Below are 20583 nucleotides of genomic sequence, written 5' to 3'. Positions count from 1 at the left end.
TTTTGTATTGAATTAAAACATTAAAAACAATGAATGTGATGAAATCCTCCTGACAAACCTATTTGTCATACGTATCTATTATGCATAGCATATAATACAATTTTACATAATATACACATTTCTTTATACATTGCAGCAATTTTCCATATTTCTAATCTACTATCTTAACATCCTTATCTTATTTTAATTTTGAGTCCTTCCTTTTTCCCCACCATTGATAAAATTTGTCCCATACTTTATAGTATTCAGTCTCATCCTTATTTTTTATTTCCAATGTTGGTTTATCCATTTTGGTGCACGTCCATATCTTTTTAATTATCTCGTTTTCATTGGGAATTTCCTTAACTTTCCTCTTCTGAGCATAAACTAATCTTGCTACTGTGATCACGTGTATTATTAGATACATTAGTTCCTTACTGTATCTCTCTGTATTGATTCCCAGCAAAAACAACCCCGGTTTAAACACAAGTTTAATCTCACCAATTTCTTCTAACCAACTTTGAATTTTATGCCAGAATTCCTGGACTTTCCTACAAGTCCACCATATATGATAATACGATCCGTATTATCAAAGTACAATAAATGCTGAACGCAGGGAAACTGGCTCAATGAAGAAGTCAGAGTTTTGGTTGAAAATTTCCATCATCCCTGGCTATAGGTCTCGCTGGTTTATGGGAATTTGATTCCAAGGATAGCTAGAAACTTGGAGTTTCTAGTCCAGCTCCAAATCCAGTGCAGATTGGAAATTGCATTTAAGCTGGTTGGGGCAAAGAAAGAAGCAATGTTTGATTTTGTTTTATCAGCTGTATGATTTCTGTCTTTTTACCTTTCAAACCATCCTGGTGGGATGTTAGACAGGAAATCTAGATTATATTAGTTCTGCTATTTCTACCTATATCATTAAGTTGGTGTTCCATTGACAGAGAAATTCTACTTTGCAAATGTCCTTCAAAAGGCTCATGTATAAGAGATAGTATATGGACCTACACGAGGACAAGTTATTCTGCATCTTTAAAGTTCTTCACCTCATTTTGCATCTTGACAGTTTCAATCCTACCCATAAACTGGATGAAAATCTATCATTGGCAGATTTCATCAACTAATTCTTGCTTTTCTCTCCAAGATCATAAAAAGGAGTCAAATATAATCAAGATTGTTTCTAGCAAATACCTTTAAAAATGTTCTATGCTTACAGTTGGCTGTTACTACGTATTGACATAAATAAATAAGATACTTATTTATATATAAGTAATGTATGTGTGTGAGTGTTTGTGTGTGTGTGTGTGTGTGTGTGTGTAATATACACACATATGTGGCTAATAAAACTTAGATAGCTACAGGGAGCTTTCTGGAACTCAAGAACATGATCACCACCATCAAATTAGCTTTGTAAATTTTTCCGTGTCTGGAAAGAACCAGGCTGGAGAAGGAGAAAAGGTGTGTCTTTGAAAGCAAGCAACTGGAGAAGGAAGGGGTGAGGCAGAAGATATTTGAATCACAGGAAGCAGCTTACCTAGAGCTATTCAGGCCACATTTTGCAGCATGTTTTCTTTCCTCTATTCAGTTCATTGTGGAAAATAATAACCATTTCATGTTCTCTTATTTGGGGCAATGAATAGAATAGAATAGAATTCTTTATTGGGCAAGTGTGGTTGGACACACAAGGAATTTGTCTTGGTGCAAATACTCTCAGTATACATAAAAGAAAAGATACATTCGTCAACACTTAATGGATAGTCATAGGGTACAATAAGCAATTAAATCATACTAGGAAACAATCAATATAAATCATAAGGATACAAGCGACAAAGTTACAGTCCTACAATCACAAGTGGGAGGGGATGGGTGATAAGGAGTGATAAGAAGATTAACAGTAATAGTAGTTCAGACTTTGTAATAATTGAACAGTGTTGAGGGAATTATTTGTTTAACAGAGTGATGGCTTTCGGGAAAAAAATGTTCTTGTGTCTAGTTGTTCTAGTTGTTCTGGTGTGCAGTATAGCATTGTTTTAAGGGAAGGAGTTGAAACAGTTTATGTCCGGGATGTGAGGGGTCTGTAAATATTTTCACAGCCCTCTTTTTGACTCTTGCAGTATACAGGTCCTTGATGGAAGACGGGTTGGTGGTAATTGTTTTTGTTGAGGACTTGGTCACAATAAGCATTTGAGTAATCTGATGGGTTCTGTTAAGAATGGGGAAAAAATCAGAAAGAAGTCTAATTTAATTGAAAATGAAATAAATGAAGTCCATATGAATGCCCCTCCCCATATTTTAATCATTTCCATTACTTTGGGAATGGCTTTGAGAGGCTGCATTCGAGATTTTGAGGAAGACACATTTTTGTGGGCCTCCCTATTCAGCACCTTTAGCTTAGTATTTCTCAACCTTGGCAAGTTTTAAGATGTGTGGATTTCTATTCTCAGCCAACTGGGGAATTCTGGAAGCTGAAATCCACATCTGTTAAAACTGTGAAGATTGAAAAACACTCAATACTGAAGTTATCCTTCCCTGGGGGAAACAACTTTGCCCCAATTTTGTAGCTACTATTCTGCCAGTGAGAAGTAGGGTTCCTCCCAATGTTTAGCTACTAGATTAATAATGATTGATTTATTATATGGTGCTAGAATTAACAGCTCAAGAAGTCAAATCACCTTCTCACAAAAGCAGGCACTTACTCAGGTGCCTTGCAGCCAAGGATTAGCCTTTTCTGTTGGCACTTAACCCAACTTATAAATTGGAGTCAAGGCTAGTCCTCATTCTTGAATTAGAGGGTCAGCATAAAAACCCGAGTCTCTGCTAGTGGAAGGTTTACCTGGAATAAGTAACTTCCCCCTCCATTTGAAAAAAACCATCCCAGATTTTTATTGCTCTTCTAGTCCACTGAGGTGGATGAGACAGCTTCCAGATAACCTATGTACTATTTCCTTATTGATGATAAGGAAGGATAAAAAATGGGGTGCAGGCTGAAAAGAGGAATATTTCTTAAGCTGTTGTGCCTGAATACACCTATAATTTGATTGTTCAACCTTAATTTTCTCTTTCTCTCTCTCTCTCTTTCTCTCCACACACAGTTGTGTGCATGTATGTGAGAATGTCTGCATGTAGCCACACAAACACATATATACCTACACAAAAAATATACCTATCTCCAGGAAGACGTTCCTACAAGAAGAAAAGCAACTGTTTTCCTGGAACAGAAAGCAGGGGTACAGCAACAGGCCAGTTGTCCAGTAGAAGGATGTACTGCAGTGGTGGGATTCAATTTTTCTTACTACCGGTTCTGTGGATGTGGCTTGGTGGGCATGGCAGGGAAAGGATACTGTAAAATCTCCAGTCAGAGGTGATATTTGCCGGTTCTCTGAACTATGCAAAATTTCCGCTATCAGTTCTCCAGAACTGGTCAGAACCTGCTGAATATCACCTCTGATGTAGTGGCCTTCATCCAGATCAAATATATTACAAGCTGCTGCTAAAATGTCTTAGTCTATGTAGGATTTCCTTAAGCGACTTTAGAATCAACCTGACATAAGCACAGGACAAAAACAGTTTAAATGATAAATTCAGATAAGTTCAGTAGAGCAGTTCAACAACTGAAGGAGCAGGTTATTTATTTATCTGTTCATTCATTCAATTTACAAGACTACCCACTGACCAGGTAATGGTGATGATTAAGATGATCCCATATAGGCTGAGTTCCAGTATGAATGTATAGATCTTTGTTCTTTTTATTTCATTAAGTATTTTGAGAAACTATCCCATCTAAATCTTAATTTTAATTTTGTGACACTGGTGAATCTGAAGAGATATGGTTGCATCACATTGTCTGTACCGTATGATGTATTAATTCAGCCTGACTTTAAAAAACAGCTTTCTGCAATGTAATAATGAAGTTTTGCAAAATTTCCTCCACCTGGATATATAGATATGGTATTTAGTCACAACCAAAACCACAATTAAAAATGATTCAGCTTTGGACAGAAAGGGATATTTTAGAAGTAGGATAGTTAATTGGAAAATTGTGGTTAAGAATGTGAGGTGCTTATTGCTTAGCAAATTGTCACATTTCTGTAAACAGTAAAATCCCTGAAGCGTGTGCATTTTTTGTTATCTAGGACCTGTTGGTTACCTAACTATATTTGACCAAGAGAGGGATAAATAACAGGGTCTGATATCTCTGATGTTATGAATGAAGCCACTTGAGAATGGAAAGAGTAATTGGTGACATGCCAGTAACATTTAAAAGTAAATGGGAATTTGTGTAAGTATAGTTTGATGACAGATCACAGTGAACTGTTGGTTTCTCTAATGGAATCTGATAATGACTTTGGAAGATGGGGTGGGGGCAAAAGATGCTGCCTAGGGAATGATCAGATAAAAGGGAAAGGATTCACCTTAATTAATCAGACCATTAAAAAGATGGTGGAAATTTGTACTGTTAGACTTACAAGATTATTACATAAATGTAGCCTCATAAAACAGTAGAATTAGCCCACCTTGTTACGTTTCCTGTCTGATCTACTTGGGAGGCTGACAGTTTCCAAGCAGTTGATATAAAGTCAGACTGAGGGATATCCTTTCTTTTCCATTTCTCACACTGGTCTGTCCTTTTCGGTATGCTTCTTCTAGATGTCCCAAAGGTGCTGTTTCAAGAGGCAATTGGGCTTTCTGGTTTTTCTTTGAAGATGTTTCAGCTGAAGAAGCTTCTTGGATGAGAAATGAAATGCCTTCAAAGAAAAACCAGAAAGTCCAGTTGCCTCTTGAAAAAGCACCAGGGATAACCAGGACATGAATGATTGAGAATCTCCATAGACACTTTTCTTCTATATGTTCTTGTTAGCTAAGAAACTTTATCAACAAGCTGGGAACAACCTCCTATTTGAAGGGCAAATAATAGAGAGGGACAGGGATTAGAATAATTATAAATGCTAAATTTTAACAAGTACATAATTACATTAAAGTGTAAGCAGTAATATTTAAGAAATCAAATGGACACCCTACCATTAAAATATTTTTATGTGGGTCCCAGTATATTGTTCAAAGGCTGAAGTGGCCCTTGGATCATTAAAAGGTGTGCCTGGCTGCCTTTAAGGGGACTTTGGAGCAGCCAGGAGCTCCATGTTGGATGGCAGCCAATGCTCTGAAAAAGGACTACATACACCTGTTGCTTGATCTCCCAACTTGGTCAAAGGTCAACAAAAAAAGGGCAGTGATACACATTTTTAAAAAAATCAGTTGCATTGTCCCCATGAGGATAACAAGTTGGGGCAAAAATGCCTGTTAGATTTATAGGCCATGCTGGTTGGAAATTCTGGGAGTTGCAAACCAGATATGGTCTGAAGGGTGCTATAGATGGCTGCTACAAATTCCCATACATAAACTGCCTTGCTATTAGAAATTTTGGTTGAGTGTGTTGCCAAGAAAACTCATTGGTTTGCCCATGTAGTCTCTAGGGCTCAAGACAAACTTATAAAGGCAAAGTAACAAGAGTTGTTCTATGCATTCTTGGCAAACAAAGGATCCCAAGATCAAGCTTAGACACCATCCTAAAAAGTCCATCACCAGCCTACATAGAAGCAAGGTAGGAAGATCATAAGAGTACTTGAATAGTGTATTTTCTCTGGTCTTAGACACCACTAGAGGGAGCCAGGGATTACAATTTCAGTCTCATAACGGTACCGATTTCAATCCCTAATTCCTACACTGTTATTAATGTTGTTGAATAAACTATACATTTTGATAATGTGTTCACATGTTCATGAAGGCTATTTTTCATAGCCTTAAGGAGGGCACAAGCCTCAGTAGCTTGGATCTTGGATTTGGGGGGGACGGACTTCTTTTTGTAGACAGGCAGGGCTGAAATTCAGCAAACTGTTCTTTCAGCAGTGGAGGACATTTTTAGTGGTTCTGCTCTTCCCATATTGACAGTTGGGGAACCAAAGGAACTGTCATTGAACAAAGATATGAGTACTTTCTTCCAAGTGATTATAAAATTATTTTTTGCATCAGAGGAAGGCAGCACCAAGGGGCCATACAGTCTATCCTCAAACTGGCCTTGGTGTTCCTGCTACCAAATTCTTCTATGGCATCCTTTCTTAATCTTTGCCTAGGGAGTATGGAGTTAAAATGTGTTACATTGTCTTGGGCATCAAGTTTTGGTGTCCGCTCTTTAAGTATAGTTTCCCAATATACTTGGCCTCTTTTTAAAACCCAAGAGTATTTAATTTACAAAATCGTAGCTGAAGTTTAGGTCTAGAACAAGAGTGTCAAATTTAAGGCCCGTGGGCTGAATCCAGCCCACAGGGTGCTTAGATCTGGCCCATGGAGCCACCCTGGAAACAGTGAAGGACCGGCCCACAGTGCCTCTGCCAGAGAAAACAAGCTCCCAAGCTCTGTTTTAGACTGTGATGCCTCCTGCAACCCTCTGCCAGTGAAAATGGAGCTTGAGAGGGCCGTGTGGCCATGCCCCCTGCCCCCCTCTTCCCGAGATCAAACACAACCCTGATGCGTCCTTCACGTAAATCAAGTTTGACATCCCTGGACTAGGACCACATTTCATTTTAATCTAGGTTCAAACAAATTTTTAAAATAACTATTTCTTATTTCAAGTGATAAAGCTGAAGACAGGTTAATAATACTTATGTAACTAATAGGGAAATAGAATCTAATAATAAAATAATCAGATTACAGGATTTGAAGCCATGTGATAGTGCAACTTTGCTGAAACTAAGCAGGACTAGATTCAGCCACTATTTGGCTAGGAGATTACATCAGACATGACTTCTACATTAGCAAGATTGAATGTTATTATGCAATAAATGAGTTCTGCATATAAATGAAATGGTGGCCTTGTACCTTGTTATTGTTTTCTGACTTTTATCAGACAAGCATGTAATTTTCAAACAAGGTGGTTTACAGTATTACCTCTTTTCTTCTTTCAGTGTAATTATGTGGAACAAACAGTAAGAGGACTGGTGACATGACTTTGTTGGGCTAAATGAGCCTTTAAAAAAAGGAAGACTGCTCTCAACTGCCTTTAATGCCATGTTTCTTTCTTCCCTCAGCCAGATATCCAGCCATCAAATCTCTAATGGGTTCAGATCCCAATTTAAAATGGATTGTGACAGGAATGGTATTCACTCAGCTTCTTGCCTGCTACCTGGTGAGAGATTTAGCCTGGAAGTGGGTTTTCTTCTGGGCTTATAGTTTTGGGGGCTGCATCAACCACTCCATAACACTAGCAATCCACGATATCTCTCATAATGTTGCCTTTGGCAACAAGCACGCCAGGTTGAATAGGTGGTTTGCCGTCTTTGCCAACTTGCCTGTTGGATTACCTTACTCTGCCTCTTTCAAGAAGTACCACATTGATCACCATCGATACCTTGGCGGAGATGCTTTGGATGTGGACATCCCTACTGATTTTGAGGGCTGGTTCTTCTGTACTCCATTTCGGAAACTAATCTGGATTGCCATCCAGCCATTTGCTTACAGTTTGAGGCCACTATATGTCAACCCCAAAGCAATTACTGAAATGGAAATATTTAATGCTTTGGTACAATTCTCTATTGACCTTGCAATCTATCATTTATGGGGTTGGAGGCCTATTGTTTATTTAATAGCAGGAACAATCCTAGGCATGGGTTTGCACCCTATTTCTGGCCATTTCATAGCAGAACATTACATGTTTTTGAAAGGATATGAAACATATTCATACTATGGACCCCTCAACTGGATCACCTTTAATGTTGGCTATCATATGGAACACCATGATTTCCCCAGCATCCCTGGATCTAGACTGCCAATGGTAAGCATTAATATTTCTTCCTTTCAATGTTTCAAATTGTTTGTGTACATTGCTTATTAAACTTCTTCAAAGTTCCTATTATGTCATGTGACAGGGAGAAAGAATAACAGAGTTAAAGCATGCAGAATGAAATAGTAAAAGACAGTTGATATAGCTTCTAACATCAAAATATGGTTTGGAATGAGAGGGAAAGTTATAGATATTAATGAAAAATACTGATTATCAATGTGAAATCAGATGTATGGTAAATAAAGGTTCTTGTTTTTCCACTGGATTATAAATGAAATGTCAAGTCAATATGGCTATTTTTGACACTTTCTTCTGTCCATATTTAATGAGAGGCAAAGGCAGATGAACATGTATCAATGTACATACTTTGAGATGTATGCCATAATTTGGTTGCTCTTCCTCCTCATCTTCTTTTACATTTGTCCTCTTCAACTGACAGCTTCTTGATTTCATTTTGATTTCATTTATTGTTTTTCACGAAGAATTATTAGTGAATAATATATTCTCAAATCTGAACTGGTGATATATCCCAGGGCTGCCTTCTGTTCTGAGATACTTTTATACAAAATTGCATTAGTGTTTGGATCTGAACTTGTTCTCTATCTTTAGGTGATTCATCTGCACATATTTTTACATACCCTTCCGAAGGAAAATAGCACACCTCTGCCCTATATTGCATACCAACCCCTGCAAACAACCACATACGCACACCCCAGTATGTAATCTCCATGCTAGAATATTATTTGTATAACCTCTCTGAAAAAGTACCAAACTTTTGAGAATTAAACATTAATTTTTGCTTGTTTTATTAAACAAAAAAATGAATACCTACGTAACTTTTCCACAATTTGCAGCACTGTGCAATTACAGAATCATTGCCTAAAGGGGATCTGCCTTGCCTCTGTGGTCCCTCCCCAAACCCCACACATGACATATGCACTCTTATATACTAATAAACAGGGGTTTGGAGCATGGATTCCACAATCCAAGTAAAAATGCATTATATTGTATTCTGTAGGCCCCCTGAGTTATTGTGTATATGTAGACTAATGAATCCATCCTTATATATTTCATTGCCAAATACTCTGGTCTGCCTCTTCATGATTATGTGTAGGTGGATTTTAGCTAGCAAGGAAGTCCTTTCTAACTTTGATCACTGTTGCTGTGAGACTTGTATAAGCACCAAATGGTTGTAGGCGCTTGGCTTGTGATACACAGAGGGGCAGTTCTCTTGACTGGGGCACCAGAATGACCATTTTGCAAATTCTGAATTTTGCAAATTCTTTGCTACTGCTGTGGTGGGCCTATTAAATTATAAAGCATTCATTTAGCAGAAAGGCCTAAAACCCGCTACCCTACCTATGTTCCTAGGCTGCCACCCCATTTGACTTTTGAAGGTCAGAAGGCACAGATCAAGCAAGGCAGGGCGGTGCAGCAATCCTCCACTTGTCAGTCCTCTGGGAATGTTTGGATGTAGTTCTTGTAAACAGAGATAATGCTAAAAATGGACACTTAGTTTTGCAACATGACAGCTTTCCATTTAAATTGGTTTAATTGAACCTGTTAAAAAGCCCCTTTATTTTAAAAGTAAACAACTTTATAAAAGATAATTATGTGGGATAGCAACCTGGCCTGTATCAAGGGAATTGATGAGGTCTCTGCCATATTGGGAGCTGCGAGGTACCCCTCTGGGAAGCTGTTACAAACCATGTTTTTTCTAGTATGAGTTTCTGATTTTGGTTTAACACATTTGATTTTAAAGATTATTTTGTGAAGACTTTTATCACCCTTAACCATCCCTTCAGTTTTGGGGAGTCTTAAACCATGTTATAACATGGATAGCTATTAAAGAAGTTACACACATGGGCAGGCAGTGGGAAATAACTTCTTCAACATTCCAATAATAAAATATAATGTGAATGTTATTTATTCAGTCGAGGGCGGGGGGGAGCTCAGTTTGCATGTGGTGGAACTACTGCCTTGGTTTTTTCGAATCATCCCTTCAGACACTCTTGTCTTTGAGCACCTGCACCTTTGTTTACTCATTTATGGTGTAGGATAAAAGAGCAATCTAGCTTTGATCTTTTGGTACCGCTTCATCTTCACCATTCCCTTCATAAGCATTCCTGTTATGGAATGAAAGACCTTGGGAGACCCAGCAAAGAGACGCTGCCAAAGGAACCAGTCAGATAAGAGACAGCATAGCCAGCATCTGGAGTGGGGGGGGGGTGTCAAGAGGCTCAGAAGAAATTGGTGTTTCATATAGGATTAATATTTGTAACAAAATAGGTAACCTATTAAAGAAATAAGAACCTGATGGGAGACATTCTCATTCATTTAATTAGTGTTTTTACATAAATAGGAACAAACAAATCTTTTTTTTTCCAGAACATAAAAAACATTGAAATCTAGTCATTGTCCTAAAAAAAATAACTTGGTTATTTTTATAAGCACCAAATAGCAAACACTTTTGGTGACTATTATTTTACTGCTTCAAGGTTACAAATGCCATTCGCCTCCCAAACACACCTGCAGACAAACATCCTTACTGTTTTCATTACACAGAAAAAAGCCCACACTTGTGTAAGATTTGTTTTTATGATTCTTCATAGCATATTATCTTTTCCCTGTATCTGTTCAATTTAGCTCTGATAACTAAAGGCTTACAAGTCCTATCATACTTTCCAGATTTGGGGAGGCTATGCATTCACAGTGCTGTCCCTGGCATCTTGACCCTCATGTCAGAGCCTACTTTTCTAGTCCACGCTCCAGTCTTTTTATAGCATCCTCAAAAATAAGCTATAAGCAATTTGATATTCCTTAAAAATGCTTGATTAGACAAATAAAAGGAAGCATAAGCGTAGTCTAGCACTGATGATGTTACCTATTTGGATAAGGAAACGTCTGCAAGAAAGCAACCAAGGACCCTCCCCCTCCAAAAAAAAGGTAGCATATAGATTGATAAAGGCATCTAGAATATTTCTGCACCTGGCTTTATAGTATACAATAGGTAAACTGGCTATGTATTTCTGTGAATTATAGTAACTTCCGGTTGAAGTTATCTAATAAACAATAACAAATGGTGGTTCAGCTTAAAATAGTGGTTCTGCATCTGTCATTAGAGACTGGCTTTGTTCGTACAACTTATTAACTCTGTATTAAGTAAATTAGGGCTTGATCCAAATCTCTGAATTTGCACAACACCTAGACCTAGTCAGTAACTATGTTGGCTGCATACAATGCACTGAGCTAGACAATAGCATTTTAGCTGGGGTGTTATAAAAACTCTACAGCTTCTATTTTTCATATGAAATGTACAAAGGCTAATACTTTAGGAAGGAACCACATTAGGAAACGGTTGTTCCATATTGAATCCTATTTCTTTCAGAAGAAAGGAAATCAAAACGTTAACACAGCAACCAGAGGAAATGCCCACTGAGAACAAATCCTACTGTTATAAAATATATGAATTTGTGTCACTTGTTGCCTTTGCCCTCCTCCCCCTGATTCTGCCACAAATCTTTCAATTACCACAGAGGTCCCCAACCCTCACGATTGCAAGAAACTTCATTTGCGCAAGTGGCAGGTGTGCACATGAAACCATCTGCTCTCCCTCCCTTGTTGATGCCACCGACACTACCGGTCCATAAAGGCAGAAAGGTTTGGGGGGATGCTGATGTAGCAGCGTGCATAACCTTCTAAACCTTTACAAACTTCACATTTTTCTGCAAGTTGACCCGAAACATAAAAAGATTGTACTTTGGGGTATGAATACTAATACTCTCAACCAATGTCTTTGTCTTTTCACCTGATTGTGACTTTCCATTCTGCCTACCCTGTTTAAAGATGGGGCATTCACAAAATAGCAGGGGCATGGAGGGGAGAAGTCAGGATGATGACCACTATTGAAATATAATGGTGTAGCTAGGTCTCTCCATCTTGTAGCATTAACTGAAATACATCAGAAACTGTTTTCCTTCTGGGGAAGTAGAGTAGCAGTATATAGCATGTGATTAATGATTAATGATTAATGATTAATGATCCAAAGTTCTATTCATGAAACGTACATAATGGTTTATCCATATAATAATTGTACAATTCTTTGAATTGGCCTGATACATCAGCTTTCCACATGGACCAATAGTCACATAATAGCTAAAGTTGCTTATGTGGCTAGCTTATGTCTCGGGGCATCATGCAAACATACCCCTCATTTTAAGACTAAGCTAATTTGCCAATATAAACGAGAGTTTGTGCTCATTCTGCATGGAGGAAGACAAAGAGCCTGATTGCATTAGAAAAAAAGTTAATAGAGGTCAGATGTTAAACATTCATAAAACCTTGGAATTCCTTTCTGGGTGACTGTTGTTTTGTCTGGCTCACTGCCCCTCAAATTAATAACTTATATGGTGCTTTGGGATATTGGGTTTGGTCTACAACAATCAGGAAAAACATGTACAAAAACCTGACAAGCTAGGTTACACTCCAGGTAGGGTATGCTGACTGGAAACATTAGATTACATTTTATCACCAATTAACTTGACCTTTCACTTGAAGGACAAAAACCTGTTGTGTGTAAAAACATGGAACTGGGCGCAGCAGAAACAGGGGTCAATTGAAGTCCGTGCACTGAATTTAAGGAATTTTAACTTGTACTATTGCTTTTTGGTATGAATCATGTCTAAAAGTCCCCTCCTTCCCCAATCGTGTGGTTTACTGGAAGCTGCACATACTTCTTAAAAAAAAAAAAACCTCCAGGAAAGCCCCAGCTTATCAACTAATAATCTGATTGGTCAAACTGATTTAATCTCCTTTTCTGATTGGCAAAGATAAATAATATATCTGCGATAACCTTGCCACCCTAAGGAAATTCAATATCAATATTTTCAGCAATGGCCCTGGTTGTCTGGAGAATTCTGGAGCTGAAGTTGAGGAAGACTGAGTCAGATAGTAGAACTCATCATGTGGTTGGTGTAAAAGTGATTGCATCACCTTTAAAAATCTGAAGAAAGGGAGGCAGCAATAGTCCTTTCTTTCTGTGAATGGTCCAAGGTAATACCATCACCTTGCTATTTTTTTCTTACCAATAAAATCACAAGTAATTTTATTTATCCTGCCTTAAATAAAATGGAAAGGATTAATTTTTCTTCCATACAATGGCGTCCATGAGCTCACATTACATAGATCTATATGGGGTGGAGGTTCGGTCATGTTGTGATGGCCACAAACTTGTCCATTTCAACCACTCATGTGGATGCCACTGCTTTCATCAATGGATAAAATAGGGCAGAGGGCTGAATAATGTTATGGATCTAAGATATTACTATGAGTAAGAAGGTAGTAACTTTTTTCAATTGTGTACATTTTGCCTATGAGAACACTTTCAAGATTGTGCTGCTCTGTTAATTGTCTTACTTTCCTATTCAAATTTATTCAGGTAAATTGCCTGGTTAGAGTTAGGGGAGAGAAGCTGAAGACTTCTAATTAAAAAAAATCACGTTGCCTTTTCTCCAAACCCATATCATTTTATCTTTATCATTGCTTAACTTTCATTGCCTGACCTCTAGTCCGCTGTAAATCCAGTCTGCTTGCATTTTTCAGCTTTGTCCTCCCTTTCAATCTTCCCATTTTTCTCAGAATTTTTATCTGCTTTTTTCTACTATTTGTCTCTTCTTTGTTTTATACTGAGTGATTCTTCATTCTTTGAATATGCTGAAATAATATACTTAGTATTAGACTATTGTATAGCAAATCATTATGATACCTTGAATTTTAATAGTACAATATTTTCATACTTTTAAAAAAATAAGAGACTAAGAATTCTGTCTATACCTGAAGTTTATGGAGTTATGGCAGGATTTGGATCCTTTTGTGTATTTTATATCTTGTAAACCAGTATCAGAACTGGTCTTAGAAGTGATGCTTGAAAGTTGTCATGTTGTTGTAGTTCAGACGTTCATGTACATTATGGTTTTGATGTCTTACATTTATGCCTCATCTCATCATCCACATTAGACTAAATTGTCCCAAAGGTGCTGTTCAAAAGGCAGCTGAGCTTGGTTTTTTTCCTTGGAAATGTTTTGCTTCTCATCCAAGAAGCTTATTCAGTTCACCAGAACTGAGAACTGAAGAAGCTTCTTGGATAACCAAAGAAAAAAACCAAGAAAGGCCAGTTGCCTTTTGAACAGCACTTTTGGGACAGCCATGAGCTGGATGATTGAGAATCCCCATAGACATTAGCCTAATATCTTTACACCAAGAAAGGTGGTATTTAGGTGGAAAAGATAGGAGAGATTGTCATGGGCAGATTATCCCAAAATCACAGTGACAACTCCCAAGCAGAAGCAAAGAGATAATTTAAAAAATCTGTCCTTGGTAATTTCCCAATGCATATAGAATTTCAGAATTTCTTCATGAGGAAGTGGATAAATGTGGATAATATTCAGATATGTTTAATTTTCCTACATTTTATCAGGTATGCAGGCTTGCCTGGTGGGCTTCAGTTTTTATATAATCCAGTCATGGTAGGTTTGATGATTAGGGAGACCTATGCTAAAGACTTTACCTGTTGTAGTTGGAGTTTATTCTCCCTTGAAAGAGCAGGTATGCAATCTTAAGGTCTTCTTTGACACTATGCTGGGTTTGACTTTGCAGATCAATGTACCTGGTAGCAACAGGTAGCAAAAGCAGTCTTTTTCCAGCTGTGAATGCTCCATCAATAACATTTTTTTTCCAGCAAGGATCTGACTATTAATGCTTGTTCTCTTGTTACCTCCCAGTTAGAAAGTTCTAATCCTGTACTTGAAAGAGATTCAGAAATTAAGCTGATAGATATGTCAGATATTTGCTAGTAGCATAATAGTTATTCTAATTTTAGTTTTGAAGGCAGATTAGTGGATTAATTTTAGATTGCTTAATATAATAAGACAAATCCTTGGATAGATAATAGATAAGTCCAGGGTGTGTGTCCTGCTTATCTGGAGGATTAGCTTTCCATAAATTACAAAATTATACAGTAGCTCCAATAAATCTCACTTTATTACAAGTATTGGAATCAACTAGGGCAATGGGTTGTTGTTGTTGTTGTTTTGGTGGTGGCACCTTCCCTTATGGATGATTTCTATTCCTAGAGATCCAGACTCTTCATCCTTAGGCTGTTTTAAAAAGTAGTAACTAATTAGGACTACAATCATTTTTATACTCAAGCTTTCATCTTCTAAGAGTTTTTTGACATTGGCTATTTTTATTGTTTTGTGGATTTTATGAGCTCTTTTGATATTGTTTGGTATTAGATGATAGGTGGATTTTATTTATAACCATTGTGATTGGTATTATTGAAGTCCAGTTTGTAAACAGACAAAAGTCCATCACATATAAAACCTGAGGTGGTATTCAGTAGGTTCTGACCAGTTCTGGAGAACCAGTAGCTGAAATTTTGAGTAGTTCAGAGAATTGACAAGTACCACCTCTGACTGGCCCCGCCCCCATCTATTCTCTGCCTCCTGAGTCACAGCTGATCGGTTGGGTCTTCCTTTGTTGCCCTGCAGAGGAGAATGGAGCTGGAAAGCAGGTTAGTGGGGTGGGGAAGGAATGGGGATTTTGCAGTAACCTTTCCCCTGGAGTGGTGTGGGAATGGAGATTTTGCAGTATCCTTCTCCTGCCACTCCCACCAAGCCACACACACCAAGCCACGCCCACAGAACCGGTAGTAAAAAAAATTGAATCCCACCACTGGATAAAACACTTATGTTAATCAAGTTATCTTAAAGTCCGCATATTATAGGAGTTGCATCTACCTGACAGAACATTTTACGGGCAGCATATAGGAGATATCTGTAACCATAAATGCACATTACTTTCAATTTGAAAAAAAATCAGTGGATGTTATGCCTAGCTACAATGCACTTATTCCACCTTGTCTTCATTTTTATCTGCTCCCTGCCAAAGTCCCTGGTCACTGATGTTACATATCTGTGTATCTAATTTCATCAATCAGGTTAAACTGAGTTTGCAGCTTGTCTAAGTGTGCCTTTTTGAATGAATTTCTATGTCTAATTCATCATATACTACAACACTTGTTAATATAAATTCATAATAAATGGAAACATAATAAATTGGGTTATGCAACTTACTTTAGTACAGAGATTCCATTGCAAAGACAGAAAAGTCAAGGCATGAATGTTTCAAGCAGAAAAAAAAACCTCATCCTTCAAATCTCAACTTATTTTTCAGATAAAATTCAGGTAGTATTTTGGGTAGGAACTGAATTATATAGCAACTATTATTTCTGAGTCGTGTGAACATCCAAGAACATATGGTGCCATAAGTTTTTAAACTACAATTCACCACAAAGCTATGGATTGACTTTTAAGATTGCCTTGCATATACATGTGACTGAACTTTGTATTTACCAGCAGAGAGTCAATAAACTAGCAGCTGCACAAAGTTGAAGTCTTATGTTATTAACTTTTATACCACACAAACTATATCCTAAACAAATGGAACTGAAAAATACATGGCCATGTTATAGATCCATTGGGTAACTTCTGATAACAAGAGATATATAATGTATTCCTGATATTTTAAGTATTTTGCAGGTAAGAAATTATGGATTAATATGTTCCCATTGATCTTTACAGGTAAAGAAAATAGCAGCTGAATATTATGACACTCTACCTCAACACCAGTCATGGGTTCATGTTCTCTGGGACTTTGTTTTTGATGATAACATCAGTCCTTATACAAGGGTTAAAAGAAAGTGCAAATTGGTTTCTGAATCTTCCTAGATACCAACTCCAGCTTTTCCTCTCTGGACTTCTGCACCTTGAAAATTTCTCCTTCGCAAACATGAATGATGCATTTTATGTCTTAGGTAGATGTAGCTGATGTATGTTTCTGAACCCAAAGGATTGTCTTAAATCTAAATATAAAGTAATATTAAAATGAAGCTAACAAAAACCTTTTTTCTTTGCTATTGTGCAATACCAAACTCAGATGCAGTCAGAGCACGGAGGACCCCGAATTTATAGATTTGGAAAGTAGAGAGGAGAAAGGTGGCTAGCTCTGTATATTTTGACTAATTAAAGTATATGGCTAGGAAGTCTGATATTGCATGCAATAGACTTCTCTCCATCTCTGTAGTTAGTTACATAGCGAATTTTGCAAGTAGGGGAAGATGGAAGATCTCTGTGTAATTAACTTTTAAGTAATGTGCAAGTATGTGGGAATTCCCCACCTCATACTGTTGTGATGGGCAGTGGTTCTGAGAGCTATAAAAAATATCCATCTAGACCAGGGGTATCAAACTTGCGGCCCGTGGGCCAGATGCATCACGTGCTGGCCAGGCCCATGCCCGGTTTAGCAAAGTGGGGAAAAAGTCATATGTCATGTGATGCTGTCAGTTTGACACCCCTGATCTAGACCAGAGGTAGGGAACAATGGCCTTGACTTGACTTGACTTCAGGACTTTAACTCCTAGAATTCCTGAGCCAGCATGGAATGAGTTGAAGTCCACAAATTATAAAAAGATCATCATTTCCCACTCCTAATTAGACAAGAGAGGTTTGCCAATGCATATTAGTTGCAATAATTAAATCAGACTTCCACACTGCTACAAGCAGATTACAAAGTACCCAGCAGTGTATATTAAAAGAGGTTGAATAGCAGACAGCTCTGTTTATGACTTCAAGTTATTTAAAGAGAAAGCCCATATGTACCTACTTAGAAGTAATCTCAATAGAAATTAACATAATCATCAAGGTAAATAGGTTAGGATTGCAGCCTAAAATGGATTGAGGCAAGTATATTCTTAGTGCAGTTATGTGCAATTGTGGAGATAACACAGTCTAATAGCAATGAATACAGTTTGTGTGCTTCAGTGCTTGGTATTCCTAATTACACAAAGGCCAGTAGTTAATATTGGAAAGACCTCAGAGAAAATGCTCTAAGCAGGGTGAATGATACTGGTTTGGATGGAAAAATGGAAGACTAATCTATAAGGCAAATTATTTTTACTTACCTGAGTCTCCTTTTTTCCCCATTTTTTAAGGCTACTACAAATGTTATTAGTTTCCAGATGTGTTAAGCATGTTATTCTATTGCAGCAAAAAACCAACAAAATCTATGTTACCTTAAAGATGAATGTATTTATTATCACATAAGCTTTCATGGACTACAGTCTGCTTCTTCAGTTGCACGGTTCATTATTCTGAAATTTATATTATATACTCTTGATATGACAACTCACCCATCCCCAACAAACAAACAAAAAACACAACCCCAGCTTCTGAAGTGTGAAATTGGAGATGCTTCCACATTTTAAAAAAACTTAATCAGTTTTCAAAGGAACCAAAAAAACTTTATTAAAAAAAACCCCTAGCCAGTGCTCCACTTATCTAGTACCCACCCCACCCCACCCAACCCACCATGTTGTAAGTTATTAAGCAACATGAGATGCACAGTATTGTTACTTATTTCTAATCAGTAATGGGTGTTTTATAGTCCAAGGCAGGTAAAGAAATCATATATTCAGGACACAAATGTTAGGCTTGGTCACTGACTTTCCCATAAATTGAAAGTCTGAGGGGACTTTTGAGGATCCTGCTCAGGAAAAACCTTCCTATAATTTCAAGAGAAAACAGTTTTCATGTAGGTTCCACATAACTCTAGTGGTTTGCTCAAGCCAACATACATTTTAAGCCTAAGCAAAGTAAAATAGTTTGCTATTAGTTATCACACAGTATTTATGATAAAATATTGGATGGTGTGTTATGGGGAGATCTATTCAGTGCAAACTTGTTTTGGGAGAAGAATACTAGTAATTCTGAATATAACCACTATATACAGAAGACATGCTTAAAAATGATGAGAGACATTTTGTCTTTGGAGTTGTTCTATTCTCCAGTCTAGTGATTTGCAGTCATCAATTTTGTAAATTGATATATTTCATACAATAGGCAAGAGATGTAAACATGAAAAAGTGAATTTTCTATTTCTCAAACTGTATTTCTGGTAGCACCACAAGAGGTCAGATAACGACCTGGTTTACACAATATGGAAACCATAAGAAGGTTTCCTTAATTTGGTATAACGTCTTGTGTGAATTCGGACAATTCAATAAACCATGGCTTCATTCAATGTGTAAACATAGTCATAGCCATTTCCTTTGGAATGCCATAGCTGGTCAAGATTGCCAAGTTGGCCATCCCTGTTGTTAAAAAGTAGAAAAGTATATATGATGAGCCCAAATCTATTGTAAGAATGAATTGAAAGAAAAGCCAATCAATGCCACAAATGTCACATGGACAATGAACAATTTATTACCGGTATGAGCACAGATGCTGTGATGCACTGATGTACCGCTTTAATATTGTGGTAGCTTTGGGACCAGGGACTTCCTGGCTAACAGCTGGCATCTTCTGGCCTCAACTACTGATGCCATTAATTAGATTCTGTTGGCAAAAAGGTTTTCATTTACACTGTAGACTACCAGTAAAATTATTTTGAAGTCATCTAATAAAAGTAAATGGATCACATGTTTCCTTACCTACAATATACTAAAAACAAAAATGTCATACATTTAAATAAGCAAATACAAAATACAAAAAGGCTGACCAAATCTGATGTGCATTATCAGATGAATTTTAAAAATCCAGATAAATTTTTTAATATTTTCCATTTCAAAGATTTTAAGACTTTTTTCTTTCTTTTTTAAATGAAGCAAATCCAAGGCAGTAGCAAGCTTCAAAGTCTGCTGAGTCTGCTAATAAAAAGGATTTTAAAAACAAAAGATGCTGTCAGGTGTCCTCTTTCACCATTCTGCATGATCTTGGTACACTTAGAAATGAACCATCACTCGTCATGTCCTTTTCAACTTCCAGATGGTCTTGTGGCCTTTATGTTGTGCTGATTCGACTCAATTCCTGCCTGATGGCTAAAAAACAAGAACAAGCAAATAAGATGTAAGCCAAGGCTTATTACAAAAGACAAAACAACCACAATCTCATACCTAATCTAAAATCCATCAAATAATGCATGAGAATTGGCTGAAACAGCAAATACAGAAGCAGCACTGAGAAAATATGGTTGAGCAGATTAGCTCCTGTAAAATTCAGAGGACACAAGCATCTCAGCGCCCTGGAGTTTCCTCTCTTGCTGTCTATTACACATGAACTTTATTGGTCTCAAACATTCAGGTTTGGATTAAGATATCAAATAGGTAAAAATTCTGGTATGTTTCCTTAGTGTAGCAATGCGGAGTAGGTAGTATGTGAGACAAGGAACACTTCTTCCACACTAGGAAAGAGGTATCAGCTTTATATGCCAGTTGAGTAGAAAGTCTGGCCTGTATTCTGATATCTCAAAACATAGCGATAGCAGATTTACTTCCAGACCACTATTTTTTTTAAAATAAGAATTGCCTCCATCACTTTTTATCAAAACCATACCGGGCAGCTCTTCAACCCTGTAACATCCCATTCTGGCTTATGCTTTTATAGCTCCCTAACTTCTGAAAAGCATCTATATAAGCTGTAACATTAATGGTTGCACCTAACTAGCCTTGGCTGATCTCAAAAGCTACGCTTGAATAGATCAGGCTTACCTGAACAGGAGACCATCAAGAAACTAAAAAAAAGTATTGGGAGTTCAACCATGTTTGTACTGTTGCTGCAGAAAACTACACAGATATGCCCATATAGTCACCAGAAGTTGAGCTTAAACAGGTTTGAGTTATAATATGGCAGAATATATATTTTACTTTCCTTTATGCC

The 20583-nt window shown here is 37.3% G+C and overlaps 2 protein-coding genes across 26 annotated transcripts in view; one reads left to right on the top strand and one right to left on the bottom strand.

The window, feature by feature from the left end:
* Nucleotides 1–17970, top strand: part of DEGS2 (delta 4-desaturase, sphingolipid 2) — a 37925-nt gene extending 19955 nt beyond the window's left edge. For 2 of the 3 annotated variants that reach the window (XM_026698489.2, XM_087922193.1), the window contains exons 2-3: nt 7062–7804; nt 16453–17970. In XM_026698489.2, coding sequence (XP_026554274.1) covers nt 7062–7804; nt 16453–16599 — 890 coding nt within the window. In that variant the 3' untranslated portion in view covers nt 16600–17970. Of the gene's footprint in view, nt 1–4117; nt 4259–7061; nt 7805–16452 lie in introns of those variants that run through there. The other variant, XM_087922195.1, reaches the window with a different exon arrangement.
* Nucleotides 17939–20583, bottom strand: part of EVL (Enah/Vasp-like) — a 138713-nt gene continuing 136068 nt past the window's right edge. For all 23 annotated transcript variants that reach the window (XM_087922182.1, XM_087922176.1, XM_087922187.1 and 20 more), the window contains one exon: nt 17939–19745. In XM_087922182.1, coding sequence (XP_087778308.1) covers nt 19708–19745 — 38 coding nt within the window. In that variant the 3' untranslated portion in view covers nt 17939–19707. The remainder of the gene's footprint in view (nt 19746–20583) is intronic.

The sequence above is a fragment of the Pseudonaja textilis genome, chromosome 1 (genome assembly GCF_049901715.1).
Source record: "Pseudonaja textilis isolate UNSWEBS1 chromosome 1, rPseTex1.2, whole genome shotgun sequence".
NCBI classification, from domain to species: Eukaryota; Metazoa; Chordata; class Lepidosauria; order Squamata; family Elapidae; genus Pseudonaja; species Pseudonaja textilis.
Note: the sequence above shows the minus strand (reverse complement) of the source record. Positions and strands in the feature narration are given on the sequence as shown.